Raw genomic sequence first — 17,611 nt, 5'->3', positions numbered from 1 at the left:
AAAAGGGGAAAAGCTCAAAGAAATAAGGAGGACGAAGGGAGTCCTGTACTTCGAACATATATACAAAAGCACAAAGAAACCCTGGTTCTCACACTTTAACTTGCCTAGGAAAGTCGTCACTACATTTATCCGAAGGACATATCTATTCACACTCAAAAAAGTCCTGATAAATCCACGCCGCGTGAATGTAAGGATCTTTACATTCACGTGGCGTGGATTTATCAGGACTTTTTTGTGTGTGAATAGACACTTCTTTATCCGAATGCGCCTCAATCATTACAACCTCAACTCGAGCCTCCACAGAAGGGAATTCATTGATTTAGCTGAGTGTCCATGTGGGTCTCCCGAACAAGACCTCAACCACATCTTCTTCGAATGTCCAACATACCAAGACCAGTGAAGACCACTAAACAACATATTAGCCAAGATTTATGATCCTGTCCCGGCAGACATCACAACTCTCTTGGCCAGTCCTACGCCTAAAATTGCGCTTATGTACATACTCTGCAACTTCCTGACCAAATGTGATCTCAACATTTAAATTTAAATTTGTACAGACCGGGAAATCTACCGGTGACCCCCGAGAACTACAAACACACAGGTACTCCACCACCAAGTACAGCGGCCGAATGGGAAAGTGCCCAGAGTCTAAATAAGGAATACTAGAGTGTGTGACATTTATATAACTATATACTACTACTACTAATACTACTAGAAGTGTTTTTTAAACTACTGTTTTCGGTAAACTTTGAGGTTAGTAACCTGACAATAATAAACAATGAAAGAATATTCTTACATTTGGCGGTTATTTACAACATATGGTATTCCATTAACAGTACCATGCATTATTTATTACTTTATCGAATTAATTCGAAGAAAGAAGAGAAAAAATTCCCTTGATGGAAAGGTGGTGCTGATCACTGGTGCTAGTTCAGGTTTAGGTGAAGAGTTAGCCCATGTTTTCTACAGCTGTGGTTGTAAAGTTATTCTAGTAGCCAGAAGAAACGAAGAATTAATTAGAGTAAAAAACTCATTAATTCAAACACATCCCAATATTGGAAAATATCCTCCAATGACAATATCACTAGATGTCACAAAATTTGACCTATTGAACGCAGAAGTTGACAAAATATTAGCTATTTATGGTCGGTTAGACATTTTGATCAACAATGCCGGTATTTCCTACCGAGGAAGAGTCGATAAAACAACGATCGACGTAGACATGAAAGTAATGATGATAAATTATTTTGCTCAAATCGCTCTAGCGAAAGCTGTCATTCCCTCGATGATAAAGCAAAGGTTTGGACACATTGTCTGTGTAAGTAGTGTACAAGGAAAAATCAGTATTCCTTACCGGTCAGCTTATGGAGCTTCGAAACATGCTCTTCAAGCCTGGTGTGATTCTGCTAGAGCTGAGTTAAATAAGGATTGCATCAAAGTAACTGTTGCAAGTCCAGCGTACATCAAAACGGCTATATCCCTCAACGCAGTCACAGAAGGCGGTAAATGCTATGGTAAAATGGACAAATCAACTGAAGAAGGCTACGAACCTAAATACGTTGCTAACGAAATATTGTTAGCAGTTTTGCGAGAACAAAACGAATTTATGACAGCTCCTATTTTATATAAATTTGTTTGTGTAATAAGGAGCTTATTTCCATCAGTTTATTTTAAAATTATGAATATAAGAGCGAAAAAACTAGCCAAAGATTACTAAAATAATATTTTATGACATTATCTGGAAATATTTGTCATCAATAACGTCGCCTATTTCTTGATTTTATCGGTAAAAAAAATAAATAATATTTTTCAAGATTATATTATTATCAATGTCACTAAAAAAAATTTATATATATGTAATTAGAATGTTAAAATATTTACAATTTAGCTGTATAGTTTTTTTTTTAATTTTGTTATGAATTTATCAAGAAATGTTCTAGGTAGATTTTTAAATTGTTAATTAATTACTGGTTATAATAATAATGATAGTTACATGATTAACAGTTGTACTTATGCAATTGATGATAAATTATTTTATTTGTTTGTAATTGAAATATTGTCAAAAACCGGTTGTAATTTAAAAAAAAAGTTGAAGTGTACTATTTTTAGTATGATTGTATTAATTAAAATTTTTGCCTTTTGTTAAATTCAAATATGTTTTTTTTTTTTTTTTTATTTTTTAAGGGTTCTATTGTGGCCTAATATTAATTGTAAATAAACGTAGATAATGAAATATAAAACAAAATATTTTTGTTTTTACAATATTAAATTTTTTTTCCAAGAAATCTCGATTAAAAATTAAAAATATAAAATTTTCATCATTTTTAATTGTTTATTTTGATCGGAAAATTTTATTGGTTGATTTAAAAAATAGTGAAAACTTATTAGCCTATTAATTTACGGGACCCTAGATGGAAAACTGGAGGGATTCTACGGCGTTGAAATTTAGCAAAATTATATGATATGAAATAGTTTGAAAATCGCGTCTATTTTGAGTTTATGAAAAATCACCTTTACCCTAAATCCTAAATCCCCAATCGGAGCATGAAATTTGTATTTGTATGTACACATGTACAATAGCCGTGTTTAAAAGCATGAGCGATAGTTGTGAGCAGCAGCAGTGGCAGCAGTAACTATAAAAGCAATAAAAATTCTCATCTCTCTTTATTATACTTGTAAGTGCTCGCGAGAGATGATGATCAAGTATTATCACAGCCGTATTATTGAACATGAAGCCCTAATGAAGTATGGTACGTTCACCCAAAATGGCAGCGAGAGGGCTGCTGGAAGGCCGATCGTCAAATTGTCTGAGAAAATATCGAATATTTTTTATTATTGTCGGTACGATAATGTGTGTACAAATATATCTTGCATATTCCTTTTTTAAGTTACAAAATCAAGATCACACGTCAGTTCGCTCATTTGATGAGGTAAATAATGAATCTTTTTTTAGTTAACCTTGTACTTATTTTACTCTCATCGTTAATAATAAACAAAAAAAAAATTATGATTGGTTTAAAGTGAAAAAATATGGATTGTTTCTTACACTAACAACAATATTATTTTTTTTTTTATTGAAGGTTAACTCTGCGAAGATTGACAGGAGTGATGGGTTACCACAACAATATAAACAATTAAAATTACCACCCGATAAACATGTCATTAATGGTAATAATAATAATAACAATCATAATAGTAACAATAAAATACCATTAATACAAAATCGTACAGTTAAAGCAATTAAATTAGATAGAGAGTCACTGAGCTTTGTACCAAGTTGTGATGTGATAGGACGTGAAGCAATAAGTGCTGTCACTCGAGCACGTAGTCAAACATGTAAAGAAATAATTGTCAATGTGTCATGTTTGAGTCAACAGGGTGAACTTTATCCTGATCGACTATTTTCATCGTGTCCACATTCCTTAGGTTTCATCAGAACTCCTAAAAACTTAGGGTGTTTTAAAGATGACAAAATTTTAAGGATTTTATCAGATTACTATATCGCTTTAAAAACAAATAATTCACCAGAGAATTGTGCCTTCTTGTGTTTACAATCTGGTTATCCTTATGCAGGAACTGAATATTCGTATGTATTTATTACTCTGTTTTAATCTTATTGAAAAAAAGTTTTGTAAACAATATATTTTAATAACGATAAAAATTATTTTGTTATTTAGAACGGAGTGTTTTTGTGGTGTTGATGAGCCATCGTTTATGAAGCGCCTACCGGACTCTAGCTGTAACTTGAAATGTTCAGGAGATCCTAAACAGTCCTGTGGTGGTTATTTAGCTATGAATGTTTATCGTACGGGTATTCAAAGTAAGTACTTTTGTTTTTTATTCAAATTAAATTTTTTTTTTGTTTAATAATTATTTAGTTTTTTAATTTTTTAAATGATTTTTCATGTTTTATTACAGAATTCAAGGTTCAGGAAGCCAGAAATTCAAGTATCAAAACTGGTATCGAAAAACCAGCAAGAATAGCTTTTTTATTAACAGTTAATGGACGAGCTAGTCGACAAGTTAAACGTTTAATTAAAATACTCTATGATCCATCACATTTTTACTATATTCATGTTGATGCAGTAAGTATTCAAGATATTTTTATTATTATTAGCACTTATCAAAAAATCCAAAATAAAATACTTTAAATAACTCTAGTTTAATAAAAGCAATTGACTATTAAGATTAAAGATTTAAATTTGTATTCGAGCCCGGGCACAATCGCGTCAGACCTCATTGTGTTTTCTTGGAGTTTATAATCAAGAATTACTAAAAATAACTGTTATTCTAGATCTGCGATTTTAATGTACAGAATAATGTTAAGCTACTAAATATTTTTGATTAGTCTTTCAGATAGCATTTTCTAATAGATAATTTAATGAAATTTGTTTGTTTGATTTCAGAGACAAGATTATATGTATCGTGAAATGTTGAAAGTGGAAAAAGTATGTCGAAATAAAAACATCAAGGTAGCAAGAGGATTAAATTTACGTCATGCTAGTATATGGGGTGGTGCTAGTCTATTAACAACACTGTTGACATCAGCCCAACAAATGTTACAACACTCACCCCATTGGGATTTTTTGGTAAATTTATCAGAATCTGATTTTCCAATCAAAAGTAATAGACAATTAGTAGATTTTCTAACGTGGAATAGAGGATATAATTTTGTTAAATCACATGGTAGAGAAGTTCAACGATTTATATCAAAACAAGGTCTCGATAAGACATTTGTTGAATGTGAAGCGCGAATGTGGAGATTGGGTGATAGGAAATTACCTAAAGGTATACAAATTGACGGTGGTAGTGATTGGGTAGCACTGAGCCGTGATTTTGTTGAGTATGTTGCTAGGCCAAAGCCTGATGATCTTGTCGCTGGATTATTAAAAGTGTTTCAATACACGCTACTGCCTGCTGAATCATTCTTTCATACTGTCCTCAGAAATTCTAAATTCTGTGATACTTACGTTGATAATAATTTACACGTTACTAATTGGAAGCGTAAATTAGGATGTAAGTGCCAGTACAAAGCTATTGTCGATTGGTGTGGTTGTAGTCCCAATGATTTTAAGTATGATGACTTTAATCGTATACGCAACACTGAAGACCGTAATTTATATTTTGCCCGTAAATTTGAGCCAGTTATTGATCAACGCATTATTGATAAAGTCGAACAGTGGCTTTATCCAGAAAAATATAATGACAGTAAATCAAAGAAGGGTTATGATATGTACTGGCAAAATTTGTATCATCAGGCAGATTTAAGTCCAACGTGTGATGATACCTTGCTAACCATTTCAAACTCACTTGCAAGACTAACTTACGCTAAATTTTCTATTAATTATACTAATATTCGTCTTTTAGAAACAACTGCGTATTTCAAAGATAATAAATTTAATGCTATTTTAATATTAGCCGAAGCTGTAAATCCAATTACAGCTACTGAGACAGCTAATTTATCAATTAATAATAATTATAGCAATATGAGTCGTAGTCATAGTGGTATTAGCAGTAACAATATTAATATTCATAATAATTATTATTCTAATAGTAATAATAATTTTCCAGAACGTATCGAAGCGTTAGTTACATTAAAACGTAATTATACTGTTAATAAAGCTTGGACAGGGCGCATTAATTGGTTATCAGTTAATACAGATTACGATCAAAAAGAGCAAACATTTAGGAATTTCGTGGGTGGTATTGGCCCAGTATCTAATCCTATTTTAGCGTATGAATTTGACTTATCTCTAGTGACTCCGAGAAATTTAACAGCACTATGGATTAATCCCAGTGGAACTTTGGTTGATGTTAGTTATTTGCAAATTGAAGAATCATCATTGATTGGTTCTGTTAAATCGCAGCTAGATGAACCATTAGCTATCGGTAAATGGAATGTTTTATTAGTTACTGATACAGTATTAGCTGCTCAGTTAACATTTTTTGTAACGCCACTTGAGTTTTGGAAGAATCGTAAGATAACATTAAAAAAAGCTCGTGAAATTCATAACGGGTTTGTAAATAGTAATAATAGTAATAAATCTGATCAACGCTTACCACGTGAAACAAACCGTAAATGGTTAGACATTATAAAAAACGCGGGGTTACTGTATAATAGTAATAAAAATGATGAAAACAATAATAATTATCATTTAAAAAATAATGAAATTGACGAGAGAATTGGACTGGATTTAAATAAATGGATCGATGAACTTGTAACACAGTATTACTCTATTAATGATTTTTGCATCATTAATAAAGGTCAGTTACGCAATAAAATAAATAGTAGTGGTAATAACAATAATAATTATTATATTAATAATTTAAAACAATGTTATCAAACTAATTGGAGCTCTGTGAGTCCTGATTCCAAGGCTGATCTTTATAATTTATGTGAAAAATAATTCGTACTAATGTATATTTTATTCCATGTGCCATCATCACAATGACTAATAATTATTTTTAATCATTAATCACTATAATTTACCACCAACGAAAAAACGAAAAATAAATATAAACTAAATATTGTAAATGATTAATCGCCTTTGTATAAACTCGGTAAATATTTTTGTAATAAATGGTTGTATATATGATATTGTATTTGTAAATAATTATTATTAATACATAAAATATAATTAAAAAATTAATTCAACAGGATATGAGTTTTTTTTTTACCTATCAGAATAAAACGTACTAGAAAACTTAATATTTCAAATTTTCTGCAAATATTAATTTTAATAAATTAAGAGTGAGAATTAAAAATTTTCAAACATATACTTTTAATTTATGCATTATATAAAATATATTTTTTTTCAACATGTTTAATCGTAGTTTTCATAAATATTGTAGTAAAAAAACTTGAATTCTTATAATTTTTATTCTCAATCAATCATATTATCACATAATTTAAAAATTACTAAACTATAATTCATTAATAAGTCTGGATAAAAAATATTGTCATATCATGCGACTACATTAAAATTAATATTTTTTACGTCATGAGTCACGAGTAATGAAATAATGTATTATTGACCTTTGTCAATCATTTTCAATATATTTATCTACATTAAATCTTCACCGTTTAATTTTAATCAATTGTTTGCTTGAAAGTGAAGTAGAAAAAAAAAAAAAAAACAGAATGATAGCAATTCGCATAAATTGAAATGAGTAAAAGCAAATTATCATAAATTTAAATTGTATGAAACAAGTAGTTGGTAGTATGCGAAAATATTATTCAAAAGTGACTAGTGGTGCCACCATATAGGAACCAACAAAATTTATCAATACTCTAGAGATAATTCTAGTAGAATATAGTGAAAACTATATACCGTGCAAGATGTCGGTGTGATTGTTGTTTCGTGATGAACCCATTAGGCCGAGAATATTGTATTTTATCCCGAAATGACTTGCTTGTTGTGGCAAAAATATATTAAATTTTGGCCTAAAGTAGTGAGTGCAACGTGTTCTAATATTATCCATTATCTGGCAATCAATTAATTTTGTTAGTAAATTTTTATACGAGACTTTTGTATTTTTTTTTTTTTTTTTAATTATTTTACTTTTATTTTTTTTTTTTTTTTAAATAGACTAATATTTAATTCTTGAAGAAGTGTTTTTGTCAGTGTGTGTAACCACCAATAGAGATTGAAGAAGCAGTAGGGTCACAAACTGACGAAACCAATCGACTTTTTTTACACACAAAAAAAAGTAAATTAAAATACAATACGGAGAACGAGTATTTATAAATATAAATAAAAAAACTAGTGAAGTGACTGCAATTGAATAAATGACTTAAATAAATTAAATGTAATAACGTGTTAAAGTGTAGTATAAAATCATAAAATAAATAAATTGTTATGGGAGCAAAAACAAGTACCGTAGCACAGGCTACGGGTGGGAATGGACAGTCTTCCACCGGTTCAACAGCAACAAATGATTCAACCGCTACGACAATGCAGGGTTTTTCAATATTACGTTCTCTACCTGGCGGTGTTAGCTTACTGCAGCATCATAATCAACAGAATAATCAAACACAATCGTCTCGAGTTGCTGGTGACAATCGACAACGAGCTAGATCTTTGAGTTCAGTGCCAGATTTGTCGGGGGAGCAGGCAGCTAACCTGGCAAACACTGTTGGTTTGAATGTTGGACAAGCGCTTGGATTAGGTAATCTTGATTCTGACGACGGTGATGAGGACAGTGGTAGAGTTTATGCCACCCACAGCTTGCCTTCACACATCTGGTCTTTCAATGGTAATTTAAAACTATCCCTTTTACTTCAATTTTATTATTTTTTATTTTTTAGGTTTCCATTATTATTTTTAAAAATAAAATGCTTCTCTAATGTCATTTCAAACAAATAAGATTATCTCTAATTTATTTATTTTCTACGTAGATAAATACATAGACATCTACATCGATAAATGAATATAAATAAATAAATAAGTAAATAAATAGTGTATGCAAGAAACAGAGATAGCACAGTAGGGTATGAGTTCTCGAACGTTTAACTCGATATTAACATTTTGATTCACTCGTCTAGACTGTCGAGTCATTTTCTGGAAGAAATGATATTATCCAATTAAATGTATAGTAGTGTAAACGGTTGTTTAGTGATTGTTTCATGAAATCATCTAAGATCTAACATCAACTATTAATTTGTATACAGTCATATATGTTAAATTTTCATACATGTAGACATATGATGAGGTTATGTACGCAACAATTATACGACGTAATAACAAAATGTTTTTTGCAGTGTTATTCATTACACTGTTGATAATGTCAATGACGACTACAACGACAATGACAACGAATAACTACCAATGACAATTGACCAATAAATGAAAACATACGTAGATATTTATTTATTTACGTGTATAAGTGTATATGACTTATAAAAGTGAGGAAAGAATCATTAAAGTAGATATTAAGTAAATCAACTCGACTGAAGCTTAATTAATTTTTATTTTTTGTATTATTATACATATAAACGATATAGACATAGAGATACCTATAGATATATAAAATTGTATATTTTTGTTTTTATGTTTGATGTGTATGCTTGTATGTACATATACACCTATAGTATAGTACAAAGAAAAAAAGTAAAGGAAATACGTGGGTGTTTAACGGCATTTGTTTTGGCGCGTGTTGCTGAGGTGGTTGGCCTGGTAACCATACAATCGATGCCGGCAACGGCCCGGCACACGTTTAGGTGATTTTATTGATAGTGTATATAAGCTGGAGTGTACATAGTTTGTCGATCTAAATATCAAGGCTACTGTCGTACGTAGTGCACTTGATGATAGTTTTGTTATTTTTGGTTGATAATGTCTTTAATTTTGTTGTATCGTGTTTAAATTTTTTTTAATGGTTAAAATTCTTCGAAACTAGGATGGTGGTGATTAGGTTAGGCTAGGTCACGAGGGCTTGGTAGTGATCACGATATGGGTGTTATTGTAAGCTCGTGTTTAAATGAATCTGAGACTGAAGTTGTACCTACACATCATGCGCGACGTGTTATCTATGGTTAGATTACTGCGTATTAATATACATATATATGTGTATTTTTTTTTTTAATTTGTATATTTTTGTAGTACTTATTAATGTTATTTTAAATTAACTTAATCATATTTACTTATACTGAATATTATTTTATTTATTACTGTGTATTTTTTGTTAATAGGTCTCAAATGCCCTGTTTGCTCCAAATTTATTCTACCAGATGACATTGAATGTCATTTGGTGATGTGCCTGACAAAACCACGTCTTAGCTACAACGGTAACATATTTTTTGATCATTTGTTTTTATATTACTATCATTATTTTTTATTATCACTATGTGCATAGTATTTTATTGTGAGATCGCATTATTGATTTTTAATAATTAAGCTGAAAACACTTTTTACTTTGTTAGTTTCAAAAGTTTGTTTGTGTTTATTTATTGTATTTCTGTGTGTTTAAAATAGTAAAAATTATTTACAAGTTAATAGCAAAATAAATATTTTCATTAATGTAAATAAATGTATTTTAGCTTTATTGTAATCATATTTTATATGTATACGTATAAAAAGTTGATAATTACTGAGTAGAATAGCTTGACCTCTTGATTTCTTACCATAATTTTATATGTTAAATAATAATAATAATATCCCAATATTAAATTTATCTTTAGTTCTTGAACATTTCATTTTACTGATTATCTAAAGTGAATTATAATATAAAATATTAGTAATAGATACAATAAATAATTAATATTTTGATATTTTAATTAATTGAAAATATAATTATTACAGAGGATGTATTAGCCGATGAGAAAGGAGAATGTGTTATTTGCCTGGAGGATTTACAACCAGGTGATGTGATAGCCCGCTTACCTTGTTTATGTATATATCACAAAAAGTAAGTTTTATTTAAGCATAAATATTTATGATAAAATATTTGATTAAGAGAATTATATTAATATATTAAATTAAAATTTTTATTACAGCTGCATTGATAAATGGTTTCAAGTAAATCGCAGCTGTCCTGAACATCCTGGTGATTGATTTGCAGTCGACGAAATTAAAAGTAATTTAAACATAATTAAAATTATATATATTTAAAAATAAAGTAAAACGAAATAAACTCAAAAAAATAAGTGAATTAAGTAATTGGTAAACAAACAAAAAACAGCAATGAAAATTAAATGTTGAGCTTGAAGACCAATTGATAAATTGTAAAAGGAGTGATAGGAAAAGTGAGATGAGGGGTTAAAAAAATACATATTTAACTAGTCAAGGGTGGCCGCTAGTCTGCGATGGTGATTTCTATTCGTAAACGTGGCGTTCGTTTGATTATAAATATTTAAATACTAATAATAATAATAGTAACAATAATAATAAAAAACTAAAAATATAAATAAATACAAGACTCGACTTGAATAAAATATTCATGGTAAAATAAGTAAATAAAATAAATAAACAATGGGCAGATATAATTAAATTAAGAATTTATGATTTTTAATAATAATAATGGGACAACGCCATACCCTTCAACATTACTCTGTTGAATTATCTTATATGTATATGTACCTATAATTATTAATTGTTGTAATTAATATTATTATTGTTATTATTATTAAATTAACGCTCTATTGCTTACTACCGATTGTATCATATTTATAAATTTAATTAACTTAGTTTTACAACTTAAAGTTGGAAAAATAGTGTTTAAGCAGGAAACCATTACCAGTTTAAATCAGTGAACATATTACAGTAATAATTATTATAATTATATTTATAACTATAATTATCATTAATAATGTCATTATTATTATTTTAATCATACTTTTGGAGTTGAAAAGAGATGTTTAGTTGAAGATATAAATCTGTTTTAAAACAGATGAGATGTATCTTATATAAATTATCATAATTATTGATTTTAATAATTTTAAAAATGAGATAATGTATTGTTTTTTGTTGTCTGTTGGGGGATGAGTGCTAGAAAGGATATTTTTGATACTTTCATAAATGGGAGAGAACCAGGATGTGAAAGATATATTGATATGAAGTAAAGGATTTGTCATTATGCTGTTGACGCTGTAGTTATAATAAAGGTTCTAATTGAATTTTTTTTAAATTAAACACTAAATTTTCCCGGAAGTATTAAAATTTTTATAAATAATTGTCTTTGCAAAAATATTAACATTAAATTTTTAAGATTTTTTTTCGTTAGAAAAAAAATTCATCAATAAAAAAAAATTATATTTCGAATCGTTTAACTGTTGATAACACAGTTTTTGGTTTATCTCAAAGTGTTATGCCAGTAGAAAACTAGTAAATTTTTACAGTTTACTGGCTTGTCATCAGTATCAACTGTTGATAAAATAGATTTATATAATATACACATATATGTAATAAATATATTTTTAATTTTGTGATAATAAATATTACGCTAAGCGGGGTATATTTCAAATTAATTTTACACGACTGATTATTTAAAATAAATGTTTGATTAAAACATTACAATTAAATGAAATATAATTTAAAAATAACCATGTTTAATAAATATAAACCACTATAGTAAATTGTAAATAAATAATTGATTATGAAAGTAAAATTGATTTTAAATAATGTTATTATCATTTTTATTATGTATGTACTTATTCTCAAAAGAAGAATTTACGAAATTAAGTGTAATAATTTTGTGAATCGATGGGTAATAAAATTTTCCAGAGGGTTGAGAAAATAAAAAAAAAAGATAATGGTCTGACACGTGGCAATTCCCGAGTCTTGCCATAGATCACATCGAGCCTTGACATCGATGTGACTCCCTTAGAATTAAGCCCGTAGTACCCTCTGCTCCGCACGCCCCAAATATTCAGAGCGAATGCCAGGTGCATTGTTTCATGCTCCCGTCATCTACGATTACCGCGAACCCAATCCCTTTCTGACTTCAGCATTCTGCAACCCTCTCACCAACCCATAAGCGATACTAAAAGAGTAATAGTAATAGTAACAGTAATAGTAATAGAAGCTTATACAATAGTAACTGTAGCAGAACCAGCTCTAGATGTCACCCTTCGTAGGCAAAGCGATACTGTTCTCGTTTTAAAGTCCATGTCATCATATCACCACTTGCTTCGTTATTCACTTGCAATACCTGGGATGACATGTTCTAATTCCTCTTCTATTACACTTTTCTTTATAACAAACGTTTCGAAAATTGGCTACTCATTTTGCCGACATCTAAATGACTTGCGAAATTCTCGTAGAAAAATTTTATTCACCTAGAGTTTGTATGAGAGATTTGATAAAACAATAAATAAATAAATTAATGAAATAAAGTAAAAAGGTTGAGAGGTAAACAATGTCGTATATCCTGTGGCTAAAGCACCAAAAGCTCAAATGTCTCGTATAACTTTTTTCTTACGTTTAATCAAGAAATTTGCGGTCGGCTGGTCACAACTATTCCAGACTACAAGAGCACTGTCACGAAAGCTCATTTTGTATCTGCCTTTTCCTTACTCACTTGAAAGCCCCTGTTTCCCACTTTGCAGAAGAAAAAGAAGAGGTCGAGAAAAGAGAAAATATGGGACCTGGATTAACAAAAAAAATGAAAATAAAAAAGGTTCAGCACATTCTCCAGTCAGTTGGATTACGAATCTCACTGAGGGTGGATTGTAATCAGTAGAAACTACTCGACTTACTTCTGGGATTACTCACGAGTTTCATCGGGCTGTAAGTCAATTAAGAAAGATAATCGTTTATTTGTAACGCTACATAGTATACATTACACAATATATATTTACAGTACTTGATATGAATATTAAAATATGTATACTATCATTATTATTTATTTTGATCCTTGGTCTACCTTATTCTTAGTGATTTTTACATTTTTGTTTTTTGTAAAAATTTGAGAAAAAAGCATCCAAATTTCAAGTACTCAGCTAATTGTTCCAAGTCGCTGGCCTATTAACTGCTCCGATTATTTCAAATATTGGAAAATTACTTTACAAACATAACTATATGTTTAGAAATGCATAAAAATTTATGCAAAAAAAATTGATTATTTCAACCCGTCACATAGTAACTTTCTTAAATGTTTAATAAGCATGTAATGTATTTTTATAAGTAAAATTAATTATTTTCATGTTAAAATAAATGTTTCGATGAAAAATAAGTTTTGGTGTACCATCATACGCTAAACAGAAAAATTAAAATTATTGTTTAAAACTTCAAAAGTTAATTTTCAATTAGTATTGACCAAACACGTTTATTTATTAGCCAGTTACTCTAATAAAAAAAATTATTATCGGGTATTTAAACGATAAAGCTTAAATCAAAATTTTTTTAGATGTAATTTTGATCAATGCGACAAAAACTTTATTTCATTCAATCTTACTGAAATATTTGCTATATTTTATTTTTATATTGTCATAATAAAAATTTCTAAACTAAAACGATAATTTATTTCTGAAAAGAGTAGAAATTTATAGCTACAAAAGCACTTTGAAATTACAATCTCGAATAAGTAATTTGAATCCATATTTCTGGATAGAATTTATTTTCCATATTCACAAAAATCGAACTTAGAGTAATTCTATAACGTATAAAAGAAAATATGATAATATCTAAGACTCAAGAGTCCACCAAGTGATCTTTAAGTTAAGGTCTTCAACTCTTGGTGTCTTTCAATGTTCCCAAGAGTCCATTGCGTATATCGTAATATGTCCCCAACGATTCTCGTCCACAAGTGAAGCGCGTGAAAAAAACCGTCCACTCAGATATTCAAAGTTGGAAATAGTTTATTCATGGCTGGTCGGAAACTCCAGAAGCATTCAGGAGACTGAGAGATATTGGAACCGCCCGTGTGCGGCAATATTGGTCGGGCAAAAGTGTCCCCACGGGGAAACGGAAAACGGCATATAGCATTCAGCATAGGGACATCTTATAGACATCGTCTTACTGATCAGATGAAGAAGCCAAGTGACACCCTTGTGGTACGATACCACTTGCTTTTCTATCTTTTCCATCCTTTTATTTTCCATCTCCTCATGATCCTCGTGATCCGCCATCCTCTTCATCCTATTTATTCGTACTAACTCTTATAACCCTGGGTGATCTGCGTGCCGCGTGACAACCGAGTTACCGATAAAATTCGAATAAATTCTGTCTTGCATACTAAATTATCACATCTTGATCTTCCATTACCCATCCTCAGTATCACTTAACGTATTATCTTATACGCAAATACATTTACACGTTTCATTTCATCTTATATTTCTCGTTTCGAATTACTTATGCCAACTTTTATATATTCTTCTGTAGTCTCAATCAACAATTCAACTCTTATCTGTTTGCAATGGTTCAATATTTATGTACTCTATTTTAATTACAGCATTTCAGATTCTGGTGACCTACAATATTGTACAAGAAGATGGAGGATTAAAATATAACTTTCATAGAAAAAAAACAATGTCTTAAGTTTCAATAAAATATAAATTTGCTGAGAAAAATTAGATCCATCAATGTGAAGTATTATGTATATTTTGAACTAGATAAATTTTAACATACATTAACTGAAATTTAGTTATGAAAAATAAATTTTTTTTAGTTTAGATACAACTAAGAAAAGGAAAATCGTGTCCAAGTAATTGGATAATTTCATTTTTTAAAAAGGCCGATCGGCATCCGAAATGAAAGTAGATTTCTCAAAGGATAATGTTTTGAATTTTCATGCAGTCAACTTTAAACTATAATAGAAGGGGTGAAAATGATTAAAAAATGAAAAGTAAAAAATGTAATTTAAAGCTTATCTCATCCGCATTTACGTAAAATTTACAGAAATAAGCTTACTTTGGCTATTCAAAAATAATTCGATGAAAAAATCGCATAAAGTGAGTATAAAGTATAAAATTATTACGTCAAATTAAGGAATCATTCTGGTTTATAATTAAAAAAAAAATTTTTAACTTCCCGCTAAGAAAATCGAAGATTTTCAAAAATCGGGAAATTATTGTTTTCACCCCGTTTTACAAAAATCGAGTTTTCATCAGATCTCGACGTTTGCAGGTCATAGGAAGCTTCCCTGACTACTCCCGCGAGGTTGTCACTGTGTGTGTGTGTGTGTGTGTGTGTGTGTGTGTGTGTGCACAGTATAAAATTTTGCGTCATTGCGTCAAAAAATCTTGTGTTAAAAATTTTTGTGTTAAATATTTAACACTTTTATGTGTAAATTTAACATTAATTGTGTTAAATTAACACAGAAAAATGTTAAATTAACACAAAAAAGTGTTAAATATTTAAAATAAAAATTTTTAACACAAAATTTTTTGACGCAATGACGCAAAATTTTTTACTGTGTGTGTGTGTGTGTGTGTGTGTGTGTGTGTGTGTGTGTGTGTGTGTACGTGTGTGAAAGTATGTGAACCGGTTATAACTTTTGAACGGCTCATCCGATTTTATCGCGGTTGGTGCCATTTGAAAGGGCTTGGCCAAACTTAGATTTTGAGTATAATTTGGACCGATTCGGATCAGTAAATTTTGAGAAATCTTAAAGAAACTAAGAAAAAAATTTTTTCAAATGTGGTTTTTTTTGGATAACTTTTAAACGGCGCCACCGATCGATTCCAAAAACTAATCAGCTCTAGAAAATAAAAAACCACGTCGATCACCACCAAGCTGGTCGAAATCTGTTAATTCGTTCGAAAGATATCGTGAACGAAAGAAAACCGAAAAAAGTGTTTTTTCGAAATTACTCCAAAATTTTTTATTCGATCCATTCAAACATGAAAATTCTTCATGAGGCTGATAAAACTGCGTCGAATGCCGCCAACCGCGTGAAAATCAGTTGATCCATTCAAAAGTTATTGCGGTTTGAAAATTCCAAAAGTAGAGTTCTATGAAACTTCTATCAGACTTTTGAGCTCGAAGAGCTCAAATGCATAGAAATACTATCTCTTTGAGCTCAGCTAGCTAAAAATATCACATAAATTATATTTTGAGCTCAAAAATCTCAAAAACGTCATAAGTACAATTTTAAGCGCTCAGGTAGGGAATTAGGTAGGGTGAACCGTTTTACTAATTTTTTTTTTTACATTTTCCGCAAGTACATATATCTATAAGTATTGTATTAAAATTTCTAAGTGATCGAACTACTATAACTATATTATTTTACAAGGTTTATACAGATTTTTGAGTAAAAGAAAATCAAATTTTCAAACAGCCTGAAAGGATTTTGTATCGTGCTGATTGGCATCGCTGATTGACTTTAGGTGAGATTTTTTTTTTAATTAAAAAAGCTTTCAAACGCTTTTATCATCTCCGGAATCACCGACCCGATCTTAATAAACACCATATTCTCCATAGCTATGGCACTAACCACAACCAAATAAAAATTTTGATTTTTATCATTTTTTTAGGACTAAAAACTGGGGAAAAAGGCTCATTTTTAAGTTTTTTTTTTTTTTTTTTTTTTTTTTCAATCTTAGACATTATGTTTTTTAATCAATAAATATTAACCACTGTATAGTTCCTGCCACAGATACTTATATATTGGAAGTATAACATTTTGGTTTTTGTGTTTCAGATAAGCCATTATCGAGTTACAATTTACATCAGCGACATACCAACTTTTTCAGGAGCTCCGTTCACCTGCTCTTTATTTATATAAAAAATATTTTTAAAAATCTGGAAAACGATTGACCCTGCAGGCCATTCCTGGAACTTCCCGCTATGTACAAGTCCAAAACACTCGAGAAATTATCTATTCCGAACTTTTAAGCTCTTCGAGTTCAAAAACACAACTTTTCTACATTTTCGAGCTCTTCGAGTGGTTGTTGAAAACGTACTTTTTTAAAAATTTTTAATTGCGATATCTTCCGATTGAATCAATCATTTTTGATGGGACTTGCAACATTCGACGTAGTTTTTCAAGCACAAAAAGATTATTTTTTACTCGCTAAACGATTCGACAAGAAATTTTGAAGTTTTAATTTTGATAAATTTCAAAACTAACATCAAACGCTATTTACGATAAGCATTTGCGAGAAGAAGAAAAAGAAAAACATAATAAAGTGTAAAAATTACAATGAATTTAATCGTTATGGTTCATATTTTTT

The 17,611-nt window shown here is 29.8% G+C and overlaps 3 protein-coding genes across 5 annotated transcripts; all 3 read left to right on the top strand.

The window, feature by feature from the left end:
- The first annotated feature begins 669 nt into the window (after positions 1 to 669).
- LOC123274182 (dehydrogenase/reductase SDR family protein 7-like) lies at positions 670 to 1,843 on the top strand. Its single transcript, XM_044741691.1, has one exon. The coding sequence runs from the start codon at positions 779 to 781 to the stop codon at positions 1,715 to 1,717; it is 939 nt and encodes a 312-aa protein (XP_044597626.1). The 5' UTR covers positions 670 to 778; the 3' UTR covers positions 1,718 to 1,843.
- Positions 1,844 to 2,378: 535 nt separating this feature from the next.
- Positions 2,379 to 6,583, top strand: LOC123274175 (xylosyltransferase oxt). 3 transcript variants are annotated; one of them, XM_044741668.1, is made up of 6 exons: positions 2,380 to 2,930; positions 3,081 to 3,168; positions 3,250 to 3,586; positions 3,678 to 3,820; positions 3,919 to 4,085; positions 4,407 to 6,583. In XM_044741668.1, the coding sequence occupies exons 1-6, from the start codon at positions 2,748 to 2,750 to the stop codon at positions 6,405 to 6,407; spliced, it is 2,919 nt and encodes a 972-aa protein (XP_044597603.1). In that variant the 5' UTR covers positions 2,380 to 2,747; the 3' UTR covers positions 6,408 to 6,583. The 3 variants fall into 3 exon arrangements, with proteins under 3 accessions (XP_044597601.1, XP_044597603.1, XP_044597602.1); XM_044741667.1 differs by having other exon boundaries at positions 3,232 to 3,586; XM_044741666.1 differs by having other exon boundaries at positions 2,379 to 2,930; positions 3,081 to 3,586.
- A 726-nt stretch (positions 6,584 to 7,309) lies between these two features.
- Positions 7,310 to 11,614, top strand: LOC123274174 (E3 ubiquitin-protein ligase ZNRF1). The gene is made up of 4 exons (XM_044741665.1): positions 7,310 to 8,256; positions 9,692 to 9,787; positions 10,302 to 10,407; positions 10,496 to 11,614. Exons 1-4 carry the CDS (start codon positions 7,860 to 7,862, stop codon positions 10,551 to 10,553), a joined length of 657 nt encoding a protein of 218 aa, XP_044597600.1. The 5' UTR covers positions 7,310 to 7,859; the 3' UTR covers positions 10,554 to 11,614.
- Positions 11,615 to 17,611: the final 5,997 nt, after the last annotated feature.

The sequence above is a fragment of the Cotesia glomerata genome, unplaced genomic scaffold (assembly GCF_020080835.1).
Source record: "Cotesia glomerata isolate CgM1 unplaced genomic scaffold, MPM_Cglom_v2.3 scaffold_25, whole genome shotgun sequence".
NCBI classification, from domain to species: domain Eukaryota; kingdom Metazoa; phylum Arthropoda; class Insecta; order Hymenoptera; family Braconidae; genus Cotesia; species Cotesia glomerata.
This window is presented reverse-complemented; position numbering and strand designations above follow the sequence as displayed.

Bases quoted from the DNA above. Each gene is read 5' to 3' on its own strand.
- LOC123274174 (XM_044741665.1), top strand. From the start codon at position 7,860: ATGGGAGCAAAAACAAGTACCGTAGCACAGGCTACGGGTGGGAATGGA. The intron at 8,257-9,691 runs GTAATTTAAAAC...TTTTGTTAATAG, and splicing joins ACACATCTGGTCTTTCAATG to GTCTCAAATGCCCTGTTTGC. The intron at 10,408-10,495 runs GTAAGTTTTATT...TTTTTATTACAG, and splicing joins TTATGTATATATCACAAAAA to CTGCATTGATAAATGGTTTC.
- LOC123274175 (XM_044741666.1), top strand. From the start codon at position 2,748: ATGGTACGTTCACCCAAAATGGCAGCGAGAGGGCTGCTGGAAGGCCGA. The intron at 3,587-3,677 runs GTATGTATTTAT...TTTGTTATTTAG, and splicing joins TATGCAGGAACTGAATATTC to AACGGAGTGTTTTTGTGGTG. The intron at 3,821-3,918 runs GTAAGTACTTTT...GTTTTATTACAG, and splicing joins TTATCGTACGGGTATTCAAA to AATTCAAGGTTCAGGAAGCC.
- LOC123274182 (XM_044741691.1), top strand. From the start codon at position 779: ATGAAAGAATATTCTTACATTTGGCGGTTATTTACAACATATGGTATT.